The 17736-nt window shown below is 40.8% G+C and overlaps 1 protein-coding gene across 5 annotated transcripts in view; it reads left to right on the top strand.

Moving 5' to 3' along the window:
• LOC103175850 (Krueppel-like factor 3) overlaps positions 1-15650 on the top strand; it is a 58989-nt gene extending 43339 nt beyond the window's left edge. For all 5 annotated transcript variants that reach the window (XM_007889099.2, XM_007889103.2, XM_007889100.2 and 2 more), the window contains 2 exons: positions 10879-11042; positions 13474-15650. In XM_007889099.2, coding sequence (XP_007887290.1) covers positions 10879-11042; positions 13474-13655 — 346 coding nt within the window. In that variant the 3' untranslated portion in view covers positions 13656-15650. The remainder of the gene's footprint in view (positions 1-10878; positions 11043-13473) is intronic.
• The last annotated feature ends 2086 nt before the right edge of the window (positions 15651-17736 follow it).

Below are 17736 nucleotides of genomic sequence, written 5' to 3' on the forward strand. Positions count from 1 at the left end.
ATACATCTACCAAAACTCCATTCAAGAGTTCATATTCTATGCAGGTTTGACATAACTCATACTTTGCATAAATCATATTAAATGCCTTTTCAAAAAAAAACTCCTGCATGGTCCCAAGTGATACGATTTATGTGAAGTTTACGGTACAGGTATATACGTGAACCGTTTCAATACATTTATGTTCAAGGATAATATTTTAATACTGGATTAGGCCCAATTAAAAATGGGTTAAAGTCCTCTGACATCTTTAGAAAAATTGTAATTGATTCTAAAGTTTGAGTAGGTAGAAATCCACATTACAGAATTATTCTCCAGCGAGGCACCCCTGGAAAGGGAACCATGGTATCTATCACCCCTGGCCACTAAAGTAGTTAATTGCATCTTTATAATGGGAAATGTCATTGGAAAGGCCAAATGAAAAGATGTCTCTTTTTGCAATCAGCATTTGATCAACACCTATAGGACAAGCCAAACACCTAAAAGCAACACTCCTACTATTGCCACAAGGGGGTGCACTTCTGAGATTGAGATTTAAGACCTTTTCACGTTATCCTAAATTTATACCTTAACTGTGTTCATTCTGCTCAAGTTTATATTTGCACCATTTAAGGCATCAATTCTGCTGCATGATGAGACAGCGTAGGGAGTGTCTCTTTACCTGGTTGCTTGTTGCTGCTGCTCACTACTGACAATCAGAGAAGTATTCTGCTTTTTACCATCGATATGTACAAAGTGTGCATTTAGTGATAATATAATACATTTAAAGGAGGGTTATTGGTGACTTACAGTATTACCTAGTTCACCCACATTCCCTCAAATCCAAAACATTTTAACACCTCTGGATTCAGTGTTAGTAAATCCCCTGGATTCATCTTGACTCCCAGTGGAGTCCTGTAGCATATTAGTTAGAGCACTCACCTCTTCAAGACGTCTCAAAGCTCTCCACAGAATATACTGTAAAGTGAATTGACTGTATATTTTATGGGTGAAATTCAGCAGCCAATTGCGCACAACAGGGTCCCACTAACAGTCGTGGATTGAAGTTATCGATTTATTATTTATTTTTTGAAGGAATTATTAACCCTGGAAAAGTGATCCGCCAATCGACTAACAACCAGGTTCCTACCTACTGCTAGGTAAACAGAGACGTATGGAGTAAGGAAACTTGCCTAAGATTTTGCTTTTCCATGAATCAAACCCAGGTCTCTCGCCTTCGAGGCAAGTGCTTTAACCACTGAGCATTAATTCTGAAAGTATAACCAGAATGTGCATTAATTCTGAAAGATGAAATGATAAATGTAAACCTTCTATGTTATAAATAGAACAAAACCAGTTTGCTTGGTTCAGTGGAAAACATCACTCATGTTGACAGAATAGGATAAAGATAATGCCTGCAGGTAAAGATAACATTTCGCTGTAAAAGCTAATCAAAATAAAATCCTGACAGTTTCTGACAAGTTGGCCCACAAATATGCACACTCATACCACTTTACAGTATATCCTTTATCTTTATCCTTTAAAGTATATGCTTTGAGATGTCTCAACAAATGCAAGGATTAGTATATTATTACTGCTACAGTGAGAAGACAATCGTGGACTACAATACTTAACTTGCAGCCAATCTTTTTGACTGCACTCTTGGTCATCTCCCACCTCTCCCTCCTTAGATCCCTTCTCCCCCCCCCCCCCCCTCCACCCCACCAAAAAATATGTAGGCACCCTGTCAGCTATGTGAAGAGTTTTCAAACATTGTTGTTTTTGTTCACCTACAAAATACACAGTCACTCCATTTTGCAATAAATACTGTGAAGCGCTTCAAGACTTCATCCGAACGTGAAAGGTGCTATGTCGAATGCAAGTATTACTGTTTAACGCTGAATGATGGCAATGTGAGGAAAGACAAGCTCTGGAGAGCAGCTTCTGATAGGAAAAACTTGTTTAGTGCCAAGTTTAGCAAATCTGATGAACAGATATATTTTAATCTGTGGTTCACTTCAAGATGCTGAATGAATGGCCTGCTGTGCATTTCCAACAATGTCTGTTTTTATTTCCAGCATTCACAGCTTATCCCTTCCAATTGACCAGAGTTGGCCGGCTTTTTCATTTGTATGCCCCAAATTTTAAAAAATCACTTGTTAAGAAATAAGTCTAAAATTCTTATAATGCCCATTACATTGAAATGTCTCAAAGAGTTTCATAGAAAATATTGTTGCATGTAGCAACTTTTTTGTAATTGACTCCGCAGGCTTTGACATTGCACAGAGCAAAATCCTGCAGAAAGTTATGGAGCAAATAACCAATTTAGTTACATGGTTGTTGGCCATGACACCAGAAGAAAGTCCCTTCTCTTTTTGAATAGCATCTCAGGATCTCAGTTTAATGTTTTAGCCAAAAGGATGCTGTGCTTTCACAGAAATGCACTGAGATGGCAGCGTACACTATGGATTTGAATGTTGGAACTCTATGGCCCACAATGGAGCTGAACGTTGACAAAATGGAAGCCATACTCTTTGACTCTCGTCAGCGTTTAAAGTCTCATGGTTCTCACCTCTTCCACCTACCCGACCTCCCCCTAAAACTCTCCAAATCCGTACGCAACCTCGGCGTCAGGTTCAACCTCCAATTATTATTCTTCCCCCACATCCGGTTCCTCACCAGCACCGCCTTCTTCCACCTCCGACGCATCACCCGTCTCCGCCAATAGTTCTCTCCGGAAGCCGCTAAAACCCTGGTCCATGCCTTTGTCACCTCTCAGCTGGACTATTCTAATGCCCTCCTCACCGGTCTCCCATCCGCTACCATCCATAAAATCCAGATTATACAAAACTCTGCCGCCCGTGTTTTCACCCGCACCAAACTCCGCTCCCCGATCACCCCAGTCCTGGCCAGACTGCACTGGCTGCCTATCCCAGAGAGGATTGACTTCAAGATCCTCACCCTTGTTTTCAATTCCCTCCACTCCTCTGCACCCCCCCTACCTCTCTGACCTCTCTCCTCAAAACAGTGCCCGTTGCCTTCGTTCCACCGGGTTTGGCCTCCTCCTCATCCCCTGAGTCCTCCGCTCCACGCTTGGTGGCCGTGCCTTCAGCCACTACGCCCCGAGGCTCTGGAACTCCCTTCCTCACTCCCTTCGCCTCACCCCCTCTCTTCCTATTTTCAGGTCTCGGCTGAAGACCTTTCTTTTCAACCGTGGCTTTGGTCACCTTCCTCCTTCTCCCCCTGATTCGGCCCCGGGATCCGTTACTGAGAAGCACTCTGAGACGCCATCCGGCGTGGAGGGCGCTATATAAATCCAAGTTGTTGTTGATTTACTTCCCGACATGGGGCTTAAACCACAAACCTGACTCAGGGGAAAACTGTGGTACTAACTGATTCGAGCTATTACTTAAACAACAATCTTTAGATAAATGTTCATCCAGTCCTGTTGACCAAGTACGTCACTTCAAGCATAAACTATTTTTTGCTGACTGCCTGGTCAAATTCATATCAAGCTATATTGGGACCTTTTTATCTATGACTATAATATTTGTTTGTGAGAAGATAGAATATTATTTTCAATCTCCCCAACTCAGTTCAAGTACATTGAAAAGGAGAAACTGAAAATTAATAATACTTTTTTTTGTCTTCAAATCCTTTCATGTGGATGGAAGCAACAGGTGTTTAGTTATTCTGTGAATGTGATTGTTTTGTCCGCCTAGCTTAAAGTCCACCAGATGAGAAACGCAGCTTTGAAGAATTTGAGACATTTTAATTGTGCTCAGCTAGACAGAATGTCTTTGAAGGAAGGCAAGTCTTAACAATTTCAGAAGGCAGCAGAATGTGCAGGCTATAGTATATGGTTTCACTCCCTTAGGCCCAGACTGAGGTTAACCAGTACATGGGTGTTAATAGGGTAGATCTACTGTCAGCTCTACATTATGCTCTCCCTGGGTCACCTACAAGTGTAGTTCTGCACATGAACACTTACCAACAGATTGCTCAGTATCAGAGGCATTGTATAGTACAAAAGAACTGCCTTGTGTGCCCTGGGCTAGCAGATTTTAGAGAAGGCGCCAACAGAGTTTCAATTCATCTCAGCATCTCCTGGGCTGGAGAGGTGAAAACCACAATGGACAGAATTCCTGCTTCTGATCATTGCCCAATGACCCTTGCTGTTCAGGTGGATGTTAAAAATCCTATGGTACTATTTGATAGGGGGAAGTTTCTCTCGGTGTCATGGCCAACATTCCCCAGAGATAAGTAATCACTCACTTCATGGTTTGCGGGATAATGTTGCCGTGTTTGCCTACAAATATATAGTCAAAATTTGATAGTAAAAATCCTGTGAAGCGCTTTGAGACATCCTGACAGCACAAGACACTATATCAAAAGCAAAGATGGACAGGAAGTAAAGGGTTGGGTTTGATCACCTCCATTGTAACAAACCTAATGGTTTCATATCCTCCAGCACAACTTCTTTAGGATTTAAATATTCACAAATGCACATCAGTCACACATCAATAGATGGAATTTTTCAGAACCACACCTTTGCCATTCACTCACATTTTTTTGACTGTGAAGCTAATTGGATACCTGCAGGTACCTGTTGATGGAATTCAATTTGTCTTTGGACTTGAGGTGAAACCATTTATACGGTTGAATTGGCGGCAATGAGTGGTATTCTTATTGCAGAAATATGGGTCAAACGTACTTATATAATAATAATCTTGCATTTGATATAGCGCTTTTCACGTCTTCTAGACGTCTCAAAGCACTTCACAGAATATGCTGTAAAGTGAATTGACTGTATATTTGTGGGTGAAACGCGGCAGCCAATTGCGCACAGCAGTGTCCCACAAACAGTCTTGGATTGAAAATGACCAATTTATTATTATTTTGTTTTGGAAGGATTATTATTTGGCATGTGGAGTAAGGGAACTTGCCCAAGGTTTTGCCCTGCCTGGAATTGAAACCAGGTGTCTCGCTTGCAAGGCGAGTGCTCTAACCACTGAGCTACAGGACTCCACTTATTATGTGGAGACAGTGTAGTCATACCGACCTAGAATAGATGAGTAGTCGTTAATCCTCACTTGTTTCATATATTGAATGCATTTTGTTTTTTCATATAGGCCACCTAATTTTCACAGTGTCACTGATACTGCAGCGGTAGGGCGGGAGACTGGGATGTTGACTAAGTCCTGAAGGATTTTTTTGCACAATAAAAAATACAGATAGAAAGACGAGATTTCAATTTATAGTTTTAGCATTGCTGTGGATGTTTTTTAAAAAAAAGTCATTTGCCCCAGAATGTCCCCAAAATTACTTAAATAGTATACATAATGAGTAAGTTTTAAACTTGGCCATTTCCACAGTGATTTTAGTTTTTAAGTGATTGTATGGAATCTTAATTTGATGCCCAACATTTCTTGTAGATTCAGCCTTTCAGGCCATGAAGCATTTCAGCAAATTCTTAAATTCAGTTTTACTTTGGAAGCCAGTTCCTTTAAAGAACAGCAGAAGGCTGAGGACCAGCAGATAAAAACTTGGTCCAAAGGTCTACACACCCACCAGCACAGCACCTCTGGTCCCCAACTCGACTGGAGTGAGTTCAAGTCTCATATGGATTTTGCACTCACCACCTACTGACCAAGTGGCAAAGAATCCTACCAACTGAGTCAAACTAAAGAAAAAATAATGTACGGCTCTTTTATTATAAATAATAAGTTTTGATGTCGGTAGAATGTCTCAAAGCAGTCCACTGGATTTACTATAAATTGTAGTGATGGTAGTTTATTAGGTGAACACAGAAACTAATTGCGCATAACAATGTCCCACATGAAGAGAATGACCGATTTTATCTGGGGGATTGTTGGCCAGGACACACCCTTCCCTTTTTGAATAGTGTTATAGGATCTTTAACATTTCTTAAACAGACAGAGTTTAACATCTAATCCGAAGGAGGGCACTTTCAACAGTGCAGTACTGTACCAGCACTTTATTGGAAAGTCAGCCGAGACTGAGTTTAAAATCCTGTTTAGGGCTTAAACTCACAATCTCTACCTCAGAGGCAAGAGTGCTACCACCTGAGGAAGGCAAAAATGGAAGCCTTTGTTTATATAATACATTGTTCAATAAGCCCCAGAATAATCGTGAGGTCTATTTCTGGGTTCCACATATGAAAAGACTGCTTTTGCTCCATAAACTATATATTTCCAATACATACAAATATGGACGTGAAGCAATAGACAGCAAGAGCAAGTAAAAGAACATTCCAGCTATCATGATATAAGTGAGAATAAAATGAAAGAATGCCTAGAACAATGATTCTTTCTTTTTGTCTCTTTAAAATTGTGTGCCAAGAAAATGACAGTCTCGTGTTGCAACCATGGGATTTCACATTGATAATATCTACATTTCTTCAGTGGAACACGCAGGCTGGACAATTTTGCAATATAATTCCTATAAAATATCTGCCCTTGTTTGCAGTGGTTGCTGCTGCACTTTTGATTACCCCTCAACCTTCACGGCTTTGTCCTTGAATGGTTCAGATTGTACCTCTCTCAATGCCTCCACTTCATCTCCACAGACAGTTTCTCCTCCAGCCCCCGCACCGTCTCGTGCGGCGTTCCTCAGGGCTCTGTCCTCGGTCCCCTCCTCTTCAATATCTATATGCTCCTTCTTGATGACATCATCCGCAGACATGGGGTCAACTTCCACATGTATGCGGATGACACCCAACTCTAACTCTCTACCTCCACCCTTGACTCCAGGACCACTGCTGTCCTGACAGAATGTCTGTCACACATCAAGTCTTGGATGAGAGTTAATTTTTTTCAGTTGAACGTCAACACGACTGAGGCTCTCCTGATTGGCTCCTATCAGCGCCTCCACACCTCAGGCGCAGACAACATTACCATCCATGGATGCACATTCCACCAGTCCAGAATCTTGGCGTCTTGTTTGACCCTCAACTATCCTTTCTACCCCACAACTGTGCCGTGACCCGCTCTACCTTCCCCCACCTCCACAATATCACCCGGCTCCGCCACTGTCTCACACCGCAGGCCACCAAAACCCTCATACACGCTTTCATTACATCGAGGCTTGATTATGCAAACTCCTTGCTTGTCGGCCTCCCAAACTCCTCCCTCCACAGGCTGCTGATCATCCAGAATTCTGCAACCCGTGTCCTCTTCCTCACCAGGCTCCCTGACCCTATCACCCCCGTCCTTGCTCGACTTCACTGGCTTCCCATCACACAGATGATGCAGTTCAAGATCCTGGTCCTCGCCTTCAAAGCCCTCCATGGTCTTGCTCCCCCCTACCTCTGCAACCTCCTAACCCCCTATCATCCTGCTTGCTTCCTCCATTCAGCGGGCTTGGCTGCTTCATGAACCCCGTCTCGCTCACCCCACTATTGCGGGCAGGCCTTCTGCCATTCTGCCCCCACCTTCTGGAACTTCATTCCGCAGTCCCTCCACCTCGCCCCCTCCCTTGCCTATTTCGAGACCCATCTCAAGATGCTCCTCTTCGACCGTGCTTTTGACCTTCATGCTTTCCCCCCCCCAGCCTTCACCCTCTCCAATCTTGATCCCCAGCTCGGGTCTGAAAGTCTTGACTGTCCAGCGCCTTGGAATGTCCTCCTGATGTGAAAGGCGCTTTACAGATGTAATTTCTTTGTTGTTGTTATACATTGCCTATTTTGCAGGAAGTTACAGATCCATTTTTCTCTGCATTGTGGAACAACAATAACAACAACAAAATTACATTTGTAAACAGTGGACGGCATTGTAGTCAGAAGTGGAGTGTATTGTTGGTTGTTTTAAACTGAGGGTTTTGTTTTGTTAGCCGGGTGTCTGACAGATATGTAAACCCATCACCATGCTTAAGAGTTAGGATGTCCGCATGGTAACACTTTGGTGTCTCTCCCGTGTCGACACATTTATATTATCGAGTTGTCCCTCCTGCATTGTGGAGTGGATCGTAAATCCAAATATGACTCAGGTTTTAGCAGGTCGAAACTAGCAGTTTCACAATACCTGTTGCCGTCAGAGGTGGGTTTGCAAAATATATAATGGCAATAATCAGTTGGGCAGCACCTGTCATGCACCAAACAAGCCGTTGCACATCAGGAGAACTTGTGTGTCAGCTTGGCTCAGTGGGAGCACTCTCGCCTCAGAGTCAGAAGGTTGTGGGTTCAAGCCCCAAGTCAGGGGAAGCTTGGAGCTGACACTCCAATACAGTGCTGGGGTGTGTTGCAATATCAGAGGTGTTGTCCTTCAGATGACAAGTTCAACCGAGGTCCCGTCTGCCTGTTCAAGTGGACATTAAGGATCCCGTGACACTATTTGAAAAGAGAAGGGAGTTTATCCTGGTGTCTTGGCTAATAAATCTCCCAAATAAAATTGGTCACTCACTCCATGGCTGTTTGTAGAACATTAACGTGTGTAAGCTGGCTGCTGCGTTTTGCCCACAAAATACACAGTCACTTTACAGTATATCGTGTGAAGCACTTTGAGACCTCTCCACAATGTGATAAGGCGCTATATTAAATGCAAGGATTATGATTAACTCTGTTTCCATACAGTGTTGCAGTTCAGCTACAATGGAAGCAAACTAGAATACCTGTAAATGAAAATGGTGAAGAAATTGGGTGCATGGTTAACTAGCTTCAGTAAACAGGCTACAACACAAGGGTATTGCAGTCATTTCGGAAACTTGTTACCGCTCACACACTTGTGAAACTCCAAAGGCGATAAGGAGGTGTTATTACCTTCATTTCTTGTTCTTTTACTAAAAGAACAGAAATAACAATTAACATCAAACACTAATGCAACCTTTGTTCAGAAAAAGAAAACAAACTGCGTCAAGAAAGGGGCTCCATTTATGCCTAGATATCCTGTTTTGAAGTTGAATAAAATGTTACAAACAGCAAAGCAAAATGTATTGAAAAAGGGCTCCTCAGGAAAGTCACAGGATTACTGGTGCCTTGCTGCCAGAAAAGAAACTACACAACTTAAACTGCTTTGTCTGTAGGGAATTTCCTTTTTTTGGTCTGAAATAGGCTGGGGAGTCCACAGCCAGGCGAAACAAATATAAGATAGCGACTAGGGGATTTAAAAGAGAATTTAGGAGGAACTACTTCACACAGAGGTTGAGATTGTGGAACGCGCTGCTGGAAGTGGTAGTTGAATCAGATAGTGTAGATGCATTCAAGAGGAAGCCGGACCTTCATGTGAGGGAAAGCGGAATGGCAGGGTATGGGAGGGAATAAGGAATGAGTGAACTCGTGTGGAATGTAAACAATGGCACGGACTGGTTGGAATGAGCGGCCCGTTTCCGTGCTGTAATTTCTTTGTAATTCTTTATTAATTGGGTGTCAGACACGTGGAAACCTGTGCTTCAGGTTATCCAATCCAGACTCAAAGTTCCACGTATGTATGCTACTTACACCTACAATTTTCACTGAGTCTGGAATAGAATGTGCACTCTCTCCTGTAGGGACGCACCCTGCTTACCTAATGCCAGAGAATATTAGACACAGGTTGGCAAGGGCTCAAGGCTTGGGGACCCTAGATTGTGCGTTGGGTTACTGCTGGAGTTTAACCACTAAAGCCACACAATTTGCACATTGAGAGCGCTATCTGGCAGGCTTCCCGATGCTATCATAGCCAGGGCCAACGTACCCTGAAGGCTTTGAAAGTTGAAAGTGTGATATGTGCTGCAATAATTCCAAATTAAACTTTATGAATTTAAAATGCTAGCTGGTTTGGGAATATCTTCAACAGGGTTCTCTCTTCCCTTGTGTCTGAACATTACACCCTGGAAACCAGCACATGCTTTTGTACACTTTTATTCAGCAACTCTTCACTGCTGACATTAATGTACTCTTTGACTTCAGCCTCTGTGATATCAGACCTTTGAAACAGCCTCTGTTTCACTCCCGAAGGTACCTCGCCTGGACAATCACACCCTGGCAAAATGATTTACAAACAAAACTAAGTGTGTGTTGTACATTTATACTAAATAACAGATAGTTAGGGAATGAGTTCACAAAGCCTATGCAGAGCTTTGTCTGAGGATGATAGCGTGGGTGAGGTGAACTCCACAGTATGGTTGTTTATTTGTGGTCTCTAGAGGGAGTGGTCCTACCTCATTCCATGTTTTTTTATATGTTGATGTGAAATTGGAATAGCATAGGGCCATCCAAATCAGTGCTAGAGAAAGAAGTACTTGGGATGTCAGAGAGTAATGGTACTCTCCCAATAAGTGGTTTGATTGTAACAAGTGAAACTGAGCAATCAACATCAAGCCATGTTTACTAATTGATCTTTTGCTCAGACCCATGAGAGTAACTTAAGTCCATTTGCATTGAGCCAAGAATTCTGGACCCATTTAAGAAACAGTTTGGTGCTCTAATGGGAGAGTAGGTATCCTGGAAAGGTGAAATCCTTTGGGCAGAAGGACCTTCTTCATGTGAATCTCTTGTGAATACACCTTTGATTTTGTGGCATCAATGTGGGAACCATGGTAAACAGCACAGCAATGTTGACGGTCAGCATTGGCCATGTTGATCTGCACAAGGTGTTCTGTCCAGGGGCGGACTTGCTATGTGGGAAAATCGGGAAATTTCCCGTGAATGGTTCCCGAGCTCCCCCATGAATGGCTCCTGATGCTTACCACCCGGGCAGCCTAGATCAGAAGTTCCATTTAAGTCTGATAACGTTGTTAAAAGCATGGATGTTTTCTGCTTTTTGGCACCCCACAAATCAGCTCCCATTTTACATGACAATCCAACTGACTTGTAATTAAACATTCCTCCCTCTTAACAGGTTTATTACAGGTTAAACAGATGAAACATTAAGCTGCTTATTTACATCTTTGTTTCTCCTCTTTCAGATTCAACACTGCTTCAGTTATTAGGCATACTTTACCCAGGCCCCAACCTGTTGAATCCCCAGACACTCAGAAGAAGCGTCGCATACACAGGTGTGACTTTGAGGGGTGTAACAAAGTGTACACAAAGAGCTCACACCTCAAAGCACACAGAAGGACACACACAGGTAAGAGTAGCCTCCTGCCTTATCAACAAGTATCGTCTTCCCTGTTACAGTAAAGAAAATGAAATAGCAACTGCCTGCTCAAACAGTCTGCACATTCACACCATTTTAATCATATTGTGCAGGGAAGTCTGTAATTGTAGATTTAAGCCTCACATCAAGACTTGGAATCTAAGGTGACACTCAAAAACAGTGCTGGGGGTGTTTTGCATTATCGGAGTGCCATCCTTCGGATGAGACATTAAACCAAGGTCCTAACTGCTTGTTCAGGTGGACGTTAAAGATCCCAAGGTGCTATTCGAAAAGAAAAAAAGGAGTTTCTCCCAGTGTTCTGGTCAACAATTCCCCCCAAAAATTGATCACTCGCTCCATGGCTGTTTGTGGGTTATTGCTGTGTGCAACTGTCTGCCACGTTCTGCCCACAAAATACACAGTCAATCTACTTTACAGTGTATCCTGCAAAGTATTTTGAGGCATCTCAACGATGTAATAAGGCGGTGTATCAAATACAAGGATTATTATTATTATTTCCAAGGATGTTGTAGATTTACAAGAATGTTGCTGGAGATGAATGGATACAGCTATTGAGAAAGATCGGGCAGGTTAGAGCTTTTCTCGTTGGATTTGAGAGGGAACCTGAAAGAGGTGTTTTAAGTTTATAAAAAGATCCAATAAGGTAGATGTAGATAGACCTTTTACACTTGTTGGTGCGAATAAAATGAGATGGCATAAATATCTAGTGATGGATTAAATAGGGAGATCAGGAGGAATTTCTTTGCAGTCGTGAAAATGTGAAATTTACTGTCGGAAGCTGTGGTTAAAGCAAAAAACATCAATGTATTTAAGAGAGAACTTGATGCATACATCTGGGAGAGGGGAATAGAGAGGCATAGTAGGGGTGGAGGTTTATGTGGAGTATAAACACTGACATAGACACGTTGGGCCAAATGGCTTTTTCCTGTGCCGTATTCTTTCTATATAATTATGTAGTAAGTGTGCTGGGAAAAGTAATAAACAGTGAGGAGGATAGTAGCAGACTGCAAATGGATATAGACAGACTAGTAAAACGGGCAGACAGGTGGCTGATGAAGTTTAATGTGGAGAAATATGATCTGATGCATTTTGGGAGGAAGAATGAGGAGAGGCAATATAAGCTGATGGTACAATCTTAAAGGGGGTGAAGGAACAGAGAGACCTGGGGGTTCAAATAAGCAAATCTTTGAAGGTGACAGGACAAGTAGATAAAGCTTTTTTCACACAGCAAGTTGTTTGGATGTGGGATGCATTGCTTGAATGGGTGGTGGAAGCCATTTTGATAACAACTTTTAAGAGAGAAGTAGATAAATTATTTGGGGAGGACAAGTTTGCAGGGCTATGGGGAGAGAGTGGAGGAGTGGGATTGATTTGGATAGCACTTTTCAAAGAGCCGGTACAGACACGATGGACCGAATGGCCTCCTTCTGTGCTGTATAATTCTATGATTGTATGATTCTTTGTCCAGTTCGTCAGAACTTGTCAAAGAGATCAAACAGCTTTTCATTTATCTTTATTGGCTGGAGTTAAACTCTCAGGTTGACTGCAGGATTTTATTAACTCCTATTGAATTTTCTTAAAAGAGTACAGTGTCATCAGATACCGGAGATGATTCATTCTGTTGGATATGTGAATTAGTCTGCTTTTGCACAACAAGACGCCTGTTTTTAGATACATGTTTTTGCTACAGACACAAAGAAATCCATGCAGAAAATCTAAATAAAAACTGAAAATGTGAAGACGTGTATAAGATCAAACACTATCTGAAAGAGAAGTGCATGCAAACAGTTCAGCAGAACTGCTTCTTGTGTTCTGAAAGGTCACAGGTCAAACTTGTTAGATATTGCCCTGTTGAGCATTTTCTATGAATTATATTTCTTCTGAACTAATATAAATTATTAAGTAATTGCTTAGCTTTTACTAATAAATGACCAACCGCCTAGTTTCGTCATGACTCTTGGGTTCAATACTAGGCAAGTAATAATATAATAATAATAATAATAATAATAATCCTTGCATTTGATATAGCGCTTTTCACGTCGGGAGGACGTCCCAAAGCGCTTCACAGAAGACACTGTAAAGTGAATTGACTGTATATTTGTGGGCGAACGCGGCAGCCAATTGCGCACAGCAATGTCCCACAAACAGTCGTAGATTGAAAATGACCAATTTGTTTTTGTTTTTGTTTTTTTGGAGGGATTATTATTAGGCTCTGTGTGGAGTAAGGAAACTTGCCTAAGGTTTCGCCCTGCCTGGAATTGAACTCAGGTCTCTCGCTTGCACTAACCACTGAGCTACAGGACTCCACTCCATTATAATAATAATAATAATCCTTAGCTAATTCTGTGATCATTTGAAACCATCTGTTCTGACTACATTTCTGTTCCTCTTTTCCCTCAAGGTGAGAAGCCCTACAAATGCACCTGGGAAGGTTGCACATGGAAGTTTGCTCGCTCAGATGAGTTAACCAGGCACTACCGCAAGCACACTGGAATCAAGCCTTTTCAGTGCCCTGACTGTGACCGCAGTTTCTCTCGCTCTGATCACCTTGCCCTCCACAGAAAGCGTCACATGTTGGTCTGAGTTTCGATCCTCTCCTTTTCTAACTTGCGATATTAACTGGACAAAATGCAAACAAAGCAAATATATTAACCAAGATTCAAGATTCAGCTGGGCCGAATCCTTCATAATTGAACAGTTTCACTTGATCAGTACCTGATGCGCAAAAAAATGCTCAGTCTTGTTGTTCCAGGCAGGGGTCAGATTTAACAATGTGAATGTTTTAATGTTGATGCATAGCATTTCCTACTGAGTACACAAGGCTGGGCAATTTTACCTTGTATCAAACCACATCTTTTGTGCAGTTTTTATTGTTTGGTGAAATTTAAGATTCTGCTGTTGATTAACCCTTGATTGATGAATTATCAATTTAGCCATAATTAAAAACTTAGTTACCTGTTAAGCATTTTTCATCTTGCCAGAGAGATTCTCTCATCAGTGCAGTATGTTTTGAATGTCATTTTCTTCACCAAAAACAGCAAACCTCATATACAACATGAATTTTCGTCAAGAGATTTGTGGATGTTTTAGTCTTTGTGTCAGAGAAAGATCTCTTAAGTTGCAACAAAGACTGAGTGATGGCTTTATTGTGAGGCTACATGAGCAAACAGCTGAAGACAGGAGAGGGCACAGCATACCATGCAATTGGAGGATGCTACTCATTTTGACTGTTGTTTGTAGACGCATTTCAAGATTACAGTCATCTCCTGCTTCCATGGACTGTCCTTCAGTAATGTTACTGTTAGAGCTTATTTCTGAAATAGCATGGCAATATCATGAGCTTCAATGTTAATTTCAAACAGAGCAATAACGGTTGCTCTTCATATTGAAGGCATGGTTTGCAAATACAGTGGAACCTCATTGACGTACAAACTCTAAGCATAAACAAACTCTTATTTAAGCACAGACCTGTTGGTAATCAAACTAGTTTCATCTATCCCCAGTGGAAACTCCATTAAAGTCAGTAGGGATACTCCCATCTGAATAAAGAAAAAAATTAAAAAAGGGCGATAGTATCTGGTCCCACGAGTCTGTAATAATGAGGTTTGACTGTATGTTCTTTGTCTCCGGTTGTGCAGCAGTCTTTATCATCGTTGTCTGTTCCTATCATTTAGAACTTGTTACCCAACTTAAGACAAATGAAAAATCAGAAAACCAGGATTTTCCAGATAAAATATTATAATTTGCTAGAATTTACAAACTTGCAAATATTTGTTGAGTTTTTAAACAAAATCGTTGAAACAAACGTTCAGTGAGGACTTACTTTAGTGACATTCAATCTGTTAGCCGGATAAAGTAGTAATCCTGCTTTGATAAACTCCCACTCTGGAAAACAGGAGTCCTGTAGCTCAGTGGTTAGAGCACTCGCCTTGCAAGCGAGAGACCTGGGTTCGATTCCCGGCAGAGCGAAACCTTGGGCAAGTTTCCTTACTCCACACACCTGATAAATAATCCTTCAAAAAATAATAAAATTGGTCACTTCAATCTGCGACTGTTTGTGGGACACTGCGGTGCGCAATTGGCTGTTGTGTTTCACCCACACATATAATCAATTCACTTTACAGTTTATTCTGTGAAGCGCTTTGAGATGTCTAGAAGACGTGAAAAAGCACTATATCAAATGCAAGGATTATTATTATTAACTTTAAAAAGGTTGGGAATCAACTAAGAATTGATAGGAATGAATAATATGTACCTGTAAGAACAAATGTTGTGTTGGACATTTCTAGCACATAACGTACTCTTCCAAATGAGGCACTTTATGAAAGCTTGTTTCAATTTATTGCACCAATCATTTTTTATTCTAATGATGTAGGGTGGGGTCAATTGTATTGAGCTGCTCTGAAAATGACATCAGTCTCATTGAACCCTATGTATAAATACTATTTTCCTATCGGTTGCTTGCCTACAGTTGCGACTCCTGTGATTGCTGAGCGTGTAAGTGATGGAAATATGCTTCCTGTGTGCCATTAACACAAATGTTTTGGTTATCATTACATTTGCAGTCCTATAAAATAATTAGTGTTGTGTCATTGACTTCAATTCACCATATGATTTTTTTTATCTGATATTTTAGCTTATCTATTTTTTTAAATAAAATAAAATTGGCATAGGAATGGCTCTTCAAATCTACTGTTTGGATTCCAATATTTCTTTCAGCCTTTTTAACTATGTAAAGTGGAAACCTTGGCTGATATGTCCATATTTCCCTTCCTATCCCAGAGTTTCTCAGGCCAATTGTAGAACCCAAACGTTTCCCAGGTTGAGATCAGCAAACTCAACAACAACAAATTGCATTTATACAGTCGTGAGGATGTCCCGAGTCGTCAGGAAGGCGTTTTCAAACAGTTTGTTTCACAGGTATTCTTCCATAATTTAAGAAAACAATGGTAGTAAATAAGATGGACATAGTGATCTTCACAATTTAACAATATGTTTCCATGACACACCAAAAGTCGGAAATTCCACCTAGAAATAGCATGTATTTTGTCTTAAAATTGTATATCCTGTGAAATTCTGGCGAATTCTTAATTTGGAAGCTGTTCTTTTCTTTAAGAACTGTGGAAAAGTGTTCCAAATTAAAATTTAAAAATGTAAAATTCTTAAAATTTCACCCAGTCTTACAGGCTAAGACTAGCTGAAATTTCAGGCCTCTGGTGCTTAAAAAAAGCAATTTTTTGATAAGTTCTTAGAATGCGAAATAATGTAATGAAAGCAATTGCATTATGATAGACCCCAGACATAAACTAAACACAATTTCTTAGATGACCCATGTGGCAAAACAATATCAATCCTATTTAAATTCTTAATCTTGGAGGCATTAAATCACTGTGTGCACACAACAGCATTCCCATTGTATCACAACAGTAAATATAAGTATTGGTGTTTTCCAGCAGCTCTCTGCACTGTAGATAAAAACTTCTGTCGTGCAGTGGGAAATTCAAGCATTGCTTGATTACTCGTTTAGGGAGGAGAGAGAGAGAAACACAACAGTTCTTATTTTGACTGAGTTGAATGAACGTGAATACTGGGGAACAAAACATTCCATGCAATTAAGATATTGCTCGGCAGGGAGATCAGATTCATAGATTTACATAGATCGTACAGCATGGAGCATGGAAACAGGCCATTTGTCCCAACTAGTCCATGCTGGTGCTTAAACCATACAAGTCTTCACCGATTCTTTATCCCCTCCCATATCCTTCTATTCCTTTCTCCCTTGTGTGTATGTGTATTCACAGGCAAGTTTTGCTTTGGTAGATTAGGATTGATGAATATCTGGGATATGCGAGTACAATGATCTGTGGTAGCTGGCCTGCCAAATGAATTTGAGTCATTCTTTTTTTCTTTTAAAACAGTGGCACTGGCTTTCTGTACTTTAGAGGTGTGGGCATCTAGTATGTTAGCCTAGGAGTTTTTTTTAAACAAAAAACCCACTTGTAAAATGGGTGCAAATCAGGTAATGTTCACAACGTAAATAGTAAATGTGGTGACAGATTGTTTTGTTAAGTTTTATATAAAAAATTAGTCTCATTGCTTCATAAGAATTTTTTTAAAAAATTAATGTGGTAAAGTAAGGGTGTGGAACGAATATGAAACCTCTTGTTAGTAGTGAATGCCATGTATTGTGTCATTTACTGAGGTGGGAAGGGAAGGTTTGGACACTGTGCACAAACTTTCAACCAATTCTCACTGTTTAGATTTACAGAATGTGAATTTTTACTTGTTTTGAGGGGGGAGGGTGTACCATATTTTTTAGATATTTGTTATTTTTGGGTGGAATAACCAGAGAGAGCATCAAGAAACAATTGAAGCAAAGGCGAGAGATGCTGCACAGGTGAAATATATATTTTTGTATGTGGCAAAGATGATATTTTAGGGCACTGTACAAAGACAGTTACATTAAGCATTAATTGATCCCAAAAGAGTGGCTTGATGTGATTGACTGCTCGAAGCAACTCTATGCACCAACCAGGTCTGCTATGATGCATTATATTGCACATTATATTGTGAATCCTAAATGAAAATATTTACTTTTTTAATTTATTCCTTTGAACTTCTAGTTTTAATGTTAATATTTTAGAACTTTTATTGGTATAAATCT

This window comes from Callorhinchus milii, unplaced genomic scaffold (genome assembly GCF_018977255.1).
Source record: "Callorhinchus milii isolate IMCB2004 unplaced genomic scaffold, IMCB_Cmil_1.0 Scaffold1, whole genome shotgun sequence".
Lineage (NCBI taxonomy): Eukaryota > Metazoa > Chordata > Chondrichthyes > Chimaeriformes > Callorhinchidae > Callorhinchus > Callorhinchus milii.